This window comes from Macadamia integrifolia, chromosome 3 (genome assembly GCF_013358625.1).
Source record: "Macadamia integrifolia cultivar HAES 741 chromosome 3, SCU_Mint_v3, whole genome shotgun sequence".
Lineage (NCBI taxonomy): Eukaryota > Viridiplantae > Streptophyta > Magnoliopsida > Proteales > Proteaceae > Macadamia > Macadamia integrifolia.
This window is the reverse complement of record NC_056559.1, coordinates 27,100,421-27,113,070: the sequence shown is the minus strand read 5'-3', so window position 1 is coordinate 27,113,070 and position 12,650 is coordinate 27,100,421. Positions and strand designations below refer to the sequence as shown.

Below are 12,650 nucleotides of genomic sequence, written 5' to 3'. Positions count from 1 at the left end.
TGAGCAGAATACAGGCGAACTAAAGGGGGATCCCCAAACTAAAACAAACAAAACAACTAGGAAAAGGATGATACAAAAAAAACCGGGGGAGGAATAAATTCATGAGCTTGGATGTATGTAATGTTGTGAGACTGGTATTTGTTAATACATTGCAAATTATCTTGTTCCGGTATATTATATCTCTTTGTAATTACATGCCTTTGGTTTTATTTTACATTTTGGTTTTTAAGTGGCTGACGATTGATGGTGCAGCTCTAGGAAGAGATACATATGATCTGTGGATGGTCATATTGTTATATTCTAATAGTTCAGTTTTTTTATCCCCCCACCACCAACATACACATACAGGTACAGGTGTCTTTTGTTGCATTGGTCATGCAATTGTCACAATCCTGATATAGCTTTTCCACAATTCTGTTCCATATATGTCCACAAGAAAGCTGTCTTCTGATACCGATTTCCATATGGGGGTTGGATTATCCTGAGAAATCAAATTTACATTGCTGTATATTATCTGGAAGATCTGGGTTGTTGTTATATGTTAAGAAGCCAAATTGCAAATTTTAGGTACAAAAACCTTGATAGCTTGAGATTCATAATGGGTCTCTCACATACTACATTTTTTTTAAATATTCTAAGACAGACGTGGGTGGGTGTGTTATTTGTTTAGTGTCCAAAGCTATTAAAGTTCATACCTGAAATATGTGATTAGAATTGGTGTTACTATGTTGGTTTTAGCACAACCTTTGAACTGCTTAACTGTTGAAGGGTGCATACTCACATCTACACTGGCATTTGCTCAATGTAGATGTTGTAAGTCCCCGAGTTACCTGTTTCTTTCCCCACCCCTCTTCTTTGAGCAGGTTTTTCTGGTGATTTTTTTTTTTTATGTTTTCCGCCAAATTATGGCTGCCCTTTTGAGAGAACTAAAATATCTAGGAGCTACTTTATTAATGAATCACTTTTTATGTTAAATTTGGAAAGGGAATTTATCAGCATTCATAACTTTATTCTCCCAATCTGTCAGTTTTCTTAAAAGTGTATTATCAAGTTTCTCAGTCTTTAATTGATTGATAATATGTTTTCTTTTTTTCTGAAATCATTTGAGTTGGTCACATAATCTTCTTTAGTAAGGGGGGTGTTACAGTTTTCTAGCTTTGATGTCTGTCTTATTTTGAAATTAATCATAACTTTTAATGTGGCATTCTACTCTCTGCTGTGCAGGGTTGGAAGGCAGGTTGTCAACATTCCATCTTTCATGGTAAGGGTTGACTCGCAGAAACACATTGATTTCTCACTCACCAGTCCTCTAGGTGGTGGACGCCCAGGAAGAGTGAAGCGAAGGAACATGAAGGCAGCTGCTAAGAAGGCTGCCGGTGGTGATGGAGAAGAAGAGGATGAGGATTGAACCTTAGTTTGACCATTTTCTTGGTAATAACAGAAATCTGGATCTCTGGTTTTGTGTTGGTGATCTTACTTTTAGTTGTAGTTGGTGTCAAGTTGAGAACTCCCCATTGAGGTTTAGCCGAGAAGTTTTGGTTGCGTAATGTTATGTACCTCAGGGCTCAGATGTTGAGAATCCTGAGTCCCCGTTCAAGTTCTCTGTAGGTTCATATGTGCTCTTTGTAGCTAGTCGTCCTTGACCATTTTGTGGAGAATTGTGAGTTTCTTTTTGCTAATATTAAGGAATCTTGGGTATAATTTTTCAGAATCTAATTTACTCTTTCCAGACTAACAAAGCATTGTTGCCTCAATATAAATAAGGGTGTGTGTATTTACAAACAAAATTTGTTTAACTGATTTTTTTTTTTGCCCATTATATGATGGTGTGGAGTTATAAAATTTCATAGCCTGGTAGCTCCTCTTTTTCCCTTTACGGCTCCCTCCAACCCCCCCCCCCCCCCCCGGGGCTACGTAGCGAGGGTTTCAGGTGCAGCAGCCGAGTTTCGTACCTTCGTTCGTTGTAGATTTGATCTTCCAGCTCACACTGTTTTTGTTTTGCTGGGGAAATGGAGTAATGGGTTGCCAGTAGAAGAATGTAGATCATAATTTGGTGCTTATGGAGAACCATTCTTGAATGGGGTTTTCATAATTTGGTGCTTTACGGGAACCATTCTTGAATGGGGTTTGCATAATTTGGTGCAAATTCACCCAATAATCAAGAATGCATTTGAAAGTTAAAACGGCATTTTTTTAATTTTTTAAAATTTTTTTTTAACCGTTTTAAATCTATTTTGCCGTTTGTTTCTCACGCATATGGTAAAAAGTGATAAATGGCGAACATTCTTCATTTTAAATGACTTTAGAAATCGTTATTAATTTTTGCTGTTTTTCTGAAGACATTAACACATGCTTTATACAATAGTTACTTGACTGATCATATCTCTTTCTCCATACTCTCATCGATGTAAAGTTGACTAGAAGGTTCACATTTCTCATGATATCACATTTAATTCAAGTTCATAACAGAGCCTGAAATTGATCTACAAATTGATGCTTCTATTAAACAGTTTTTCTAAAGCAATGATTCCCAATTCTAAATAAACATGTATCACTCTAAGATTTAATTGACTATATTTTTTTCTTCGTAGAAATGTTGACTATATAACGACAATGGAATACAACATAGCCAAATCACATTTCTCAATAGGACTTTAAACATGTCTTATTTGTTATGGTGTTATGAATTTGGAATTGATATTGGATGATGTTAACTTATATGTCGTTAAGCTTGGAGCTTATAATGGATTGTGGAACATATATATATATATATATATACATTAATGTTAGATGTTTTAATTGTTTTGAACATTATGCAAGTAATAATTCATCAATTCATATCACTAATTGCGGACATCAGTAGTTTGTTAAATCCTTTCTAAATTTAATAATAATATTTTTTTCTAAAAAAAAAAAATATCATATCACTATATTCCTTTTTTTTTTGGCCATATTCTTTTGAAATTTACACATTTAAAACTTGTACTATCTGTTTTGGTTTTTTTGTCGCATTAATGTTTGATATTATATGTGTTTTGAACATTAGAATAGGGATGTAAACGGCTTGAACAAGAGCCTATCCGAATTTGAATCCGTTTAATAGGAGCCTATATGAATTCGATCCGTTTATTCTAACGGATACCTAAAACACTTTTAAATTCGAATTTGCTTATCTTAACGGTAATCAGATATTATCCGATCCAATCCGTTTAAGAAACTTATACCGAATATTCGAATCCGATAATCCAATTATTCGATTATAATTTAGACTTCTTTGCTTACCCGTGTGTAATTCTAAATGAAAGCCATCACACATGCTCACTCACTCACAAGTCACAACAAATACAGAAATCAACTCAAACAATTTAGTTTGGAATCACATAACCTAGAATCACAATAAAAACCAACTTTAAGAGTCTAGTCTAAATCTATTTTTTGTTCAAATGTTGAGAAGATATGAGATATAGAGTAGATTTATCTAAAAAAAACACCTGGTGCTCTAATAACTATATAAATCCATCTTGATCAATTGAACTCAACACAAATCCATCATGACTAGCATCACATATGATATTTCTACACTATTATTATGTAATAAAAATTAATATATTTACTTAATCTTTTAATGAAAGAACCAAATTTGGAGAAACAGACATGGATATTCTTTACCATCAGATAGTTAAATAAATCGAATAATAATCGGATTATCATATTCGTATCAGCTTAGTTTTCAGACCGGTTTGAATAATTTATGGATATGTATTTTCTAAATACGAATACCCCTAAATGAATACGAACCTGGATCGAATACGGATTTTCAATTATCCATTTACAACCTATATTAGATGCAAGTATTTAGGTAATGATTCCTCATTTTATATGACCATATGTCTATATTATTTGAAACCAAATAAATTCGGATAAACGAAACGGAATAGGTTTCTCCTCCAAAAAATTGGAACCAAATATAATTCGGTTCAGTTTTTATTTGAACCTTGTTCATCGTGAATTGAACCGAAACTGAACCAATTAAACCCTTATTAGAAACCCTAATTTCTCTCTCCATAGCACGTGCTCCCTCGAGCCCAGACACAGATCCAGGTCAGAGTAGACTGGTTCAAGGAGCTCACTGACCCAGAGACCACGACCAGACCATTGTTGTGTGGTTCTGGGTCATGTATGCCCATAGACCGTCCCATTCGTTCTTCACCAAAGATGTTAACAGAACCAGCCAGATGGTCTCAGCGAGCGAGCGAGAGAGAGAGATGCAGGAAACGAGGGCTCTGAGCAGCTCCGCCATGGAAGCTATAGCGGAGAGGTTATCTTCGATGGAGAACCTCTATTTTCCAGTCGCAGTCCAAGAAACCGCTGTCAACGCTTCGCAACGAAAGTCCATTCTCCTCAACCTCCTCTCTAAAGACGCTGCCGTTTTCTTAGGTACTAAAATTTATCTTTCCCAAACAATTTTCTCTCTCTCTCTCTCTCTCTCTCTCACTTTCCCTCTTCCTCTAAACCCTAAAATTATGATTTTTGTTCTTTCTTTGAATGGATACAGAGCGTTATGGATCGAAACTGACTAGCGAAGAGCTTCAAGGATTTGATGTCTTAAACGACGATTATGAAGTGAATTGGCACCTAAAGCATTTCCGTAGCTTACTTAGTCCTACTGCGGAGGAGGTCCGTTCTCGATCGGTGAAAGTGAAGAATCGTCGACTTGCTTACTTGAATAAGCTTATCAACGAGGGGCTCTACTTCTCTGAGGATGCGATGAGGGAGAGGGAGCCGTATTTACATCATGAGTATGTGGGGAAATTTCAGGATCCTACGGGCAGGAGTATGGCCCGTACGGGGGAACGGTGGTCGGAGACGCTGATGCGGAGGTCGGAAGAAGCAATTTTGATTGCGAAGATTAGAGGAGAGCAGCAAAGGTTGGGTGTTCCTGAGAAGGACTGGGTCGGCAATGAAAGAAACCTAGAAAACGAGGAGGAGGAAGAAGAAGAAGAAGAAGAAGAAGAAGAAGAACAGGAGGAGGAGGAGGAGGAGGAGGAGGAGGAGGAGGAAGAGGAAGAAGAAGGCGATAAGGGGAAGGAGAATCCGCTTAGTTCGGAGGTAAATTTTGAACGTTTTGCTTTTTCGGCATTCTATTTGGTGAAGCTTCAAATTTTGAATGTCAAACCTCATTGTTCAAACTGTTTGTGATTGCTTATGCTAGAAGTAATATGGACTCTGTGGATAATTACAGTAAATGAGTGCAACTACATATTTAGAGAAAAAACTTTAAATGGTTAAACATTGTCCACATTGCACTCGATGCATTTGTTCTGTCACAGTGGCCTCTCGTCATTATTTCTGTCACTGGGGATCATTGTACTGGTATAATGTTTAACCGGTTACCATAATTAACTCAATTTCTTGAGCTCTGACCTTTCAAGGAAGCAAGAGCTCCCTCCAAGCACCAACTCAAAACTCAATGTGTGTGTCCTTTCTCTTACAATGGACGACTGCCCTCTTAGAACCCCCCCCCCACGCCCCCAAAAAAAAGTGTATTGACACGTGGTTGCTGCTATGGCTAGAAACAAGTTCCCATGAACCTCCCAGCCTAGACAACTAGCTTGTCTCTTTGCAATTATAGTTCACTGAGATGCGACTTGCAAGATAGGTTCATCACCAGGAATAACTAATGAGATCTTCTTCCTTTGTTCCCCACCCGATATAATAGAAACTTTATCCCTCTAATCACTTTGATCATTGGGATAAATAAGTGTGGGTTACACCTCTGTGAAGTGCACTTAATTGCTTCTTGCTTATTGGATGGTAACTATGACATGTTACTCTGTGAATGGGTTGTCATTGTATCTTTCTTTTCCCTTCCAGTTTGTTTTCTTATTCATTTAGTTGTTGGTATATTCAGTTGATTGTGGTGTGGACAAAATTCAAAGTAGATCAAGGTTGTAAGGTATTCAAGACAGAATGGGGAAATGAGACTCAGTCTGAAAATCCAGGCACCACCATTTTTATGTGTATTATGTGGAGTTCTTCAGTTTGGCAGACGTTTGGTGGCATTTCCATTATTTTGACTCATGTCCACCAATTTGAACAGCAATTTTTTTTTTGGGGGGGGTGAGGGGAGGGGGTAAAATAGATCATAGTTGTCAGAGTGCTAGGTGAACCAAGGCATTGGAGGGCCTTCCTAAGTGGTTAGGCAATAAGGTGGCCGCTAGGTGGCACATAGGAGACCTAGGTGTTCTAGTATTCTTTTTTTATGTATCCGTTATATTTACTACTAGTAGTATAGCAAACAGCTAAATAGCATATTATAAATTATATAACTCTACTTATATGCTACATCAAGAATCATATCGATGCAATATGGTATACTTATGCTAGCAAATGGCAATGACCTAATCTGAGAACCATATTGCAATATTCATCTGAAACACAATATTACAGTGCACACCACGCCATTAAGATGTGAAGTCATGGGAAGAAGAAAGAAGAAGAAACAGAGCAATAAAAAAAGAATGAAAAAAAAAGCACTATTTAGACTTGGCCTGAAATCTCTATCATATGGCCATTGTTTGGCCTGAAATTGTGTTTCACAATACACCCAGCAATCCACAAACACAACAATCATATAATGACCACACTACACAGCAAGAGGGACCACAACGAGAAGAAGAAAAAGTGTGAAAAATTATAAACAAAGCTATTAGAGCAAACATCAACAAATACGAAAAATAAACCAAGACAGATCCGTAGAACACACAGATTTAACGAGGTTCACACACCGATGTGATGTGCTACGTCCTGCTGAAAAGAAGATGTTTCACTATTTAGAAGAGAGATTACACCCAAGCAATAGCAAGAAAACATGCTTTGAAACCCTAGCTCGAAACCCCCCATATTACAATGACTTGCTCAACAAGACGATAGTACATTCTATACTCCTCCAAGTCGCGGGTCGATCTGTCGGGTCGCAGTCAATCGGGTTGAACCATACCGCGGGGCTGTAGTGGCCTAACCCCTCTGCTTCTATCACAGATCTCAGAAAAATTTCCATTCGGGTCGCCACCAAAATATGTAGGAGTGGGTCATTCTTCAAAACAGGTCAAGAATTCGAGACAAACTTATCAAAAGCCTTACTTGTAGAAGCCGGAGAGGAGCAGTCCCCGGAGGACGCAGGTACTGTTTCCATCATGGGAAGGGAGGTAGAACGCTAGAATTGTAGAAGCTTCAAGCTTGAACTTAAAGACGTAAAAACCCTTCACCCTTTTGTTTCAATTGTAGAGTTTAGAGACTAGAGAGAGTTGTGAGAGACTGAGGCTATTGATGAGTATATATATTCACTTATCCTGTGTAACGTCTGTGTACTAAATCCCTTACATGAGAAAATTAAATAGTTAAATATAGAGTCCCGAAAAACAATATAATTTTAGAAATTTAAAAAACAAATGATACAAAGGAGACCTGAGGCATCTTATGTGACGCCCTGGACACCTAGGCAGGTGCCTTATTAAGTATAACAAAAGGTGGAGCACCGCCCAGCCCCTAAAAAAGGCCTGGACGCCTAGGGACACTTTTGACAACTATGATATCGATTGTTGCTTTTTCTATCCTTAATCTGACCAATGAAAAAGGAAGAAGGTGTAATATAACCTAAAGGGGGTGAATAGGTTATGACTAGTGGATATTGCCTCCTTTTAATTTTATATCAATACACAAGTGAATTTTAAAGAAAATATGAAATAACAAGCAAATTTGAATCGACAAGATTAGGCAATCACACAATCGAGACAAGAGATTTATAGTAGTTTGACTCCTTGAGTCTAGTTCACTCCACTCAAGATCACCTTGAGGGTTCCACTAGTATTTCCCCCTTTAATACAATGGGTGGGGAAATTCACCTTTACAGAATATTTTTCAATGATAAGAGGATCATTTACAATCTCTTTAGAGGACAAGAGAGTCCTTGCAAGAAGTTCTTCTAAAAAGTGTTTTTATTGTTACGATATTTATAATTTGACTCATTATTTTTTTCGTCTTTTTGCTCTTTAGATCATTTTCTGTTAGAAATAGAGTATTCTAGACCTTTTGAGCAAATTATGCCAACTTGAGAAATGCTGAAGTCAGTCAAGTCACAAGGGCAGTGAGATCGGGTCTAAGTACACTAGATGCATAATGAGTATGCTCAACCTAGAGAAAATCTAAGATGGGATGTATGAATGAGTGATTGGTAGATGTTACCTATCAAAGAGTGTACCAATATTCCTTGAGCCAAAGCAATTGATGTGTATGATGTGCATAATGATCTCCTTGTGTCCTTCACTTGATGAGAGAGAGATGGAGATGATTGGAGAAGAACCCCAATGAGTGAGATGCTTGAAAGAGGGCAAGTGCTGGATCTTACCAGAACTTGTAATCAATAAGCTTGAGTGCTTAGAGTAATTGTATGAGTTGAGGTAGGTGAGGTGTGTTTAATGATGAACAATGTTCATATATATATATATATATAGGGCTCTCAAAAGACCCAAAACTGTTGGCCAAAAGATCCTCTAATGGAGCTATTTTTGACAGAACCGACAATCCAGTTCATGATTCAGCGAGCTATATGGCCAAAGTAGCTGTTGGAAACTAGCCATTGGGGGGGATTGATCTTGATCCGGACTCTGAACCGGTGAGCCAGTTGGTGTCCGGATCCCATCCGGCAAGCTGGATCTGTAGAATCAGAGTTTACAGATTCTGATCCGGCAAGCCGGTTCAGCAACTTAGAAATCCGGTTGGCGGTGTTTAGTCCAGTTTGCTTCGGACTTCTTGCCTAAGTCCGCCTACCATATTTTAGGTATTTTGGGGGGTGTTTTGGACATCACCTAAGGTCCATCTAAGTTTGATTATGCTATGATATGCATTGCTTAACATGGATGAGATGCAAGAGTCCTAAACTATGCTTGAGTTTTCTTTGGTCTTCCTTGGGCTTTGTAGCTTTACTTGATGCTTCTGTTTGAGGTGAGCATATCATGACTTGAGAGTGCTCTTGATGTCATGATCATGGTCTTCATTACTTGATCACGGTCTTCAAGTGACGAGCTACACGATGATACTTAGGCACCATTTGATAACGTTGCAAGAAACGTGTTTCTCTGTTTTTCTGTTCTGATAAACGAAGAAACGACCTCAAAAGTGTTTGATAAATCCATTTTGTTTCACCTGTTTTTAGGAACACAAATTGAAATTTATGGTGATTTATGATTCCAGAAACGTCATTAACGAAACAAGTAGGATTTGTTTTGACGTTTCTGGAAACAAATGAGCGCGAAAAAAATAGCCCCTATCCCCATAAAAATACCCCAAAACTTCTAAAACCTCATAAGAGGCAAAACCCAAACCAACGCCGAAGCAGAGCTTGACCTCCACAACTGCGCGATATTCTCTCCTAAAAACTCGAAAGATATGCACCTAATCACCAGCGAAGATGATGCTACCTCCCTTCTCCATCTTCGTCTCCAGTTGAGGGTGCGGGAAACTCAAACGGGAGTCCAGCTACTTCAACTCTCCATCGCGGTGCACTGCGTGTTCTCTGCAAACAAAGCGACTGCAAGGCGAGCTCCTTCGATGCAGTGAACGAATTCCAGAGATTGTCTCCCTTATTGGAAGCTTCTAACTATATTCTCGTTGCCATTACTGAAACCCCTAGTAAAGAAATTACTTCCTCATACATTAGGGCTTTGATTTGGATTTTACAAACCCTTGCGGCTCTATTTGGTTCAAACTTTGATAGAGTTTCTTGATTTCATATAATCTTATCTGTGAAAGATTCATTGGTTTTATCAGAGTGCTATGATTGTTTTATATTTGGTTTGTTGGCTTCAGTTTTTTCCGTTCAAGCCACAAATTCCAACTTACTATGGTTTGGAATAAGGACCAAATTTCTTTCCCTCCTAGTTAATCTGTGATCTTTCCAAGTCTAAAGTTTCTGGAGACAGAAGGACATATGATCCAGCTCATTACAGCTTCCTCCAAAAGCGCACCCCCCCTCTTGAAAGAGTATGACAATGAATTGCAAGTGTGAAACAGATTCAGTAGATCCCAGACAATGAGAACAGGCATTTGGAAAGCAGAAATTAGGTGACTGATGGCAAGAATGCAGTCCAGCAGTCAACTCTGGCCAAACTTGGGATCAACTTGAGACCAGCTGCTAAGCTTGAAGAAGAGAGAAGAGAGCAATTGTATTTTCCCCTTCCTTGTATCAATGGTGACTGGAACACAATGAAAACAGAGTCAGAATTAAGAGAAAAAATGGTGTTTGAAATTTGCACATTATATGTTTGATTAAAGACCTGGATTGTTTGATACAATCCAGCTACTCTTGCTACTCTTTGCATTCCATAGTGGGCATGGTACAGAGACGTTTCAACCAAGCCATTCCTTTGTAAATTCAAGCTGATATAATGACTTCCTTTTAAATTAAAACCAATGTTGTAATGAATACTTTTAGCAATGTTTGCAAGAAAAATTTTCAGAAACGGCTGTTATCAAACAGCAATGTGTGCAAAAAACGATCCGAGAAACAGGTTTATCAAACACCAAAAAATCCGTTTCTATTCTCAGAAACGTGAAAAATCGTTTCTGTTGTTTCTAGACACAGAAACAGCAGAAATGTCATCAAACGGTGCTGCCTCAGAATGCTCATTTTGGAATTGTTTGTTATCATCAAAATAGATTTGGGTGGTGGGCATTTCCCCAACAGAAGGAATTTCACCTTTACTGTTGGTAATTAATAATCGTTACAGATGTATGGTGTGTTTTTCTACCCTTGATTCTTATTAGGAACCTGTACTTATCTTAGATTCATCCTTGCTATGCACTTGAGCCTCAGCTTTCCTAAATTTTCTCATTTTCTCGGATTATTTTTATTTTTCTTTTTACTGAATCTGCAAGAATATACAAGCAATGTGGACTTTGTCATCCAAATCAATTAATTGCAGAATTTATAGGATACATGCATTAGTACCTGTTTAAATATTACTTAATATTCAACTTCTATGATCATTTTAACCATACATGTAGACTGCAATATTTTGATATTTAAACAGAGATTGAGTGAATATTGATCAGTATTGAACTTTTTACCTTTTGATTTGACAATATAATTATCACTAATATGTTTGTAGTTGCAATTCTGTTTTCCTTCCACACTTTAACCTGAACAATAGGTTACAGATTGTCAAGAATTTTGCAAGGACCCATGTCACTTTAAGGAGGGTTTCCCCTCCCTGTTTAGTTCTGGGGTTCATTCACAAACCAGTCACATCTGGGCCAGTTCTGGGTTCAATATTTTTTTATAGGTCAATTGAGCCAGGCCAGTGCCACCCCTGACCAGCCTTGCCTTAGGTAAATATTTATTAACCTGTAACAGCAGGACCTGAATCTGGGGTTTCCCGATCTTAACCCTATCTAAGATGGGCTCAAACCTGGACCTCACACAACTGACATTCTTGAAAAATATCCGGTTGTGTCATATCTGCCTGATTTACTACATCGTATGTACCTCTAAGCTATGTAAGATCTACACTAGATGCACTATTGCTGATACAATGCTTCCTTCTTTGTGTCATAATCTTGCAACCACAAAATCTTATATAGATTATATTGAATCAATGTGAAGCTCTATCTACCATATCTTTGTATTACATGTGTACATGAAAGGTCGGATTTGGGCTCTGCCATGTTGAACTCTAAGTATCAACCCCCAAGCCCTGGCTGACATCATGGTTGGCCGTTCCAAAACCCTTGAACAGCCCAGAATAATCCAGATTGGATCCAATCAGGTCCATGTCAGCCTAGTTCAAATTGCATACCTAGTATTTCAACACCTCATCCTCAGATTTCCTCGCTCGTTTCCCTTCAATGCTATTCATGTTTTACAGATTCCCACTTTGCTAACTGCAACATCATTTAGGTAATTGGGACATTTCTCCCATCTTATATTCTCAAAGAGTTGAAGGGGATTAAATATTGGCAGCGTTTTCTTTTTAATATTTAGCATGTTTCTCTTCAGTCTTCATAGAAACTGTAGTCCGTTTTTACTGTTCCTTACCATAAAGTTTGGTGGGAGTGTGTTATCTTTAGTTCCCCTTGCTGAGAGACTGAAGAGAGGATTCTGTGGGATGTTTGCCTCTTTATTACACTCATAAGTCATACTGCCATTAGTAATCAGGAAAATTTCCAATCTCACCTTGACCCATCTTCCACCTCTAAGTTAGCCGGCAGCGTATAAATTTCAGTTTACCTATGTGTTGGAATTGCTTTTCTCGATCCTATGTGAATTACGACTCTTGGACTACATAACCTCTCATTCTGTGTGAGATGACCCAAATTGCCTTGTGGAATGAAACAAGATGCCCAACCATCAAATGAGACCTTTTGCATGGAAAAGGTCCTTGTCCCATGTTAATAAGTCCTGTCCATACTTGAACTCCTTGTAGGGGCAAATGAGCCCGCTGCAGGAGTCAACACCTTCACTCATCATCCAAACCTGCAGAATCACCCTTTGAGTCATTGCTCCTGGTCCGTACTACCTAAGGTTTCCAAGTCAATAAATTGTCAGAACCAATGGAGCTATTTGAGTTAAATTCTTCTTCTTTTTTTTTTTT

The 12,650-nt window shown here is 38.1% G+C and overlaps 2 protein-coding genes across 2 annotated transcripts in view; both read left to right on the top strand.

Annotated features, from left to right (window-relative positions):
- The window catches only part of LOC122074625 (40S ribosomal protein S9-2-like), a 3,782-nt gene extending 2,081 nt beyond the window's left edge, over nucleotides 1–1,701 (top strand). The window contains exon 3 of the mRNA XM_042639535.1: nucleotides 1,225–1,701. Coding sequence (XP_042495469.1) covers nucleotides 1,225–1,408 — 184 coding nt within the window. The 3' untranslated portion in view covers nucleotides 1,409–1,701. The remainder of the gene's footprint in view (nucleotides 1–1,224) is intronic.
- Nucleotides 1,702–4,172: 2,471 nt separating this feature from the next.
- The window catches only part of LOC122072842 (coiled-coil domain-containing protein 97), a 9,188-nt gene continuing 710 nt past the window's right edge, over nucleotides 4,173–12,650 (top strand). Inside the window, exons 1-2 of the mRNA XM_042637269.1 lie at nucleotides 4,173–4,437; nucleotides 4,556–5,109. Coding sequence (XP_042493203.1) covers nucleotides 4,176–4,437; nucleotides 4,556–5,109 — 816 coding nt within the window. The 5' untranslated portion in view covers nucleotides 4,173–4,175. The remainder of the gene's footprint in view (nucleotides 4,438–4,555; nucleotides 5,110–12,650) is intronic.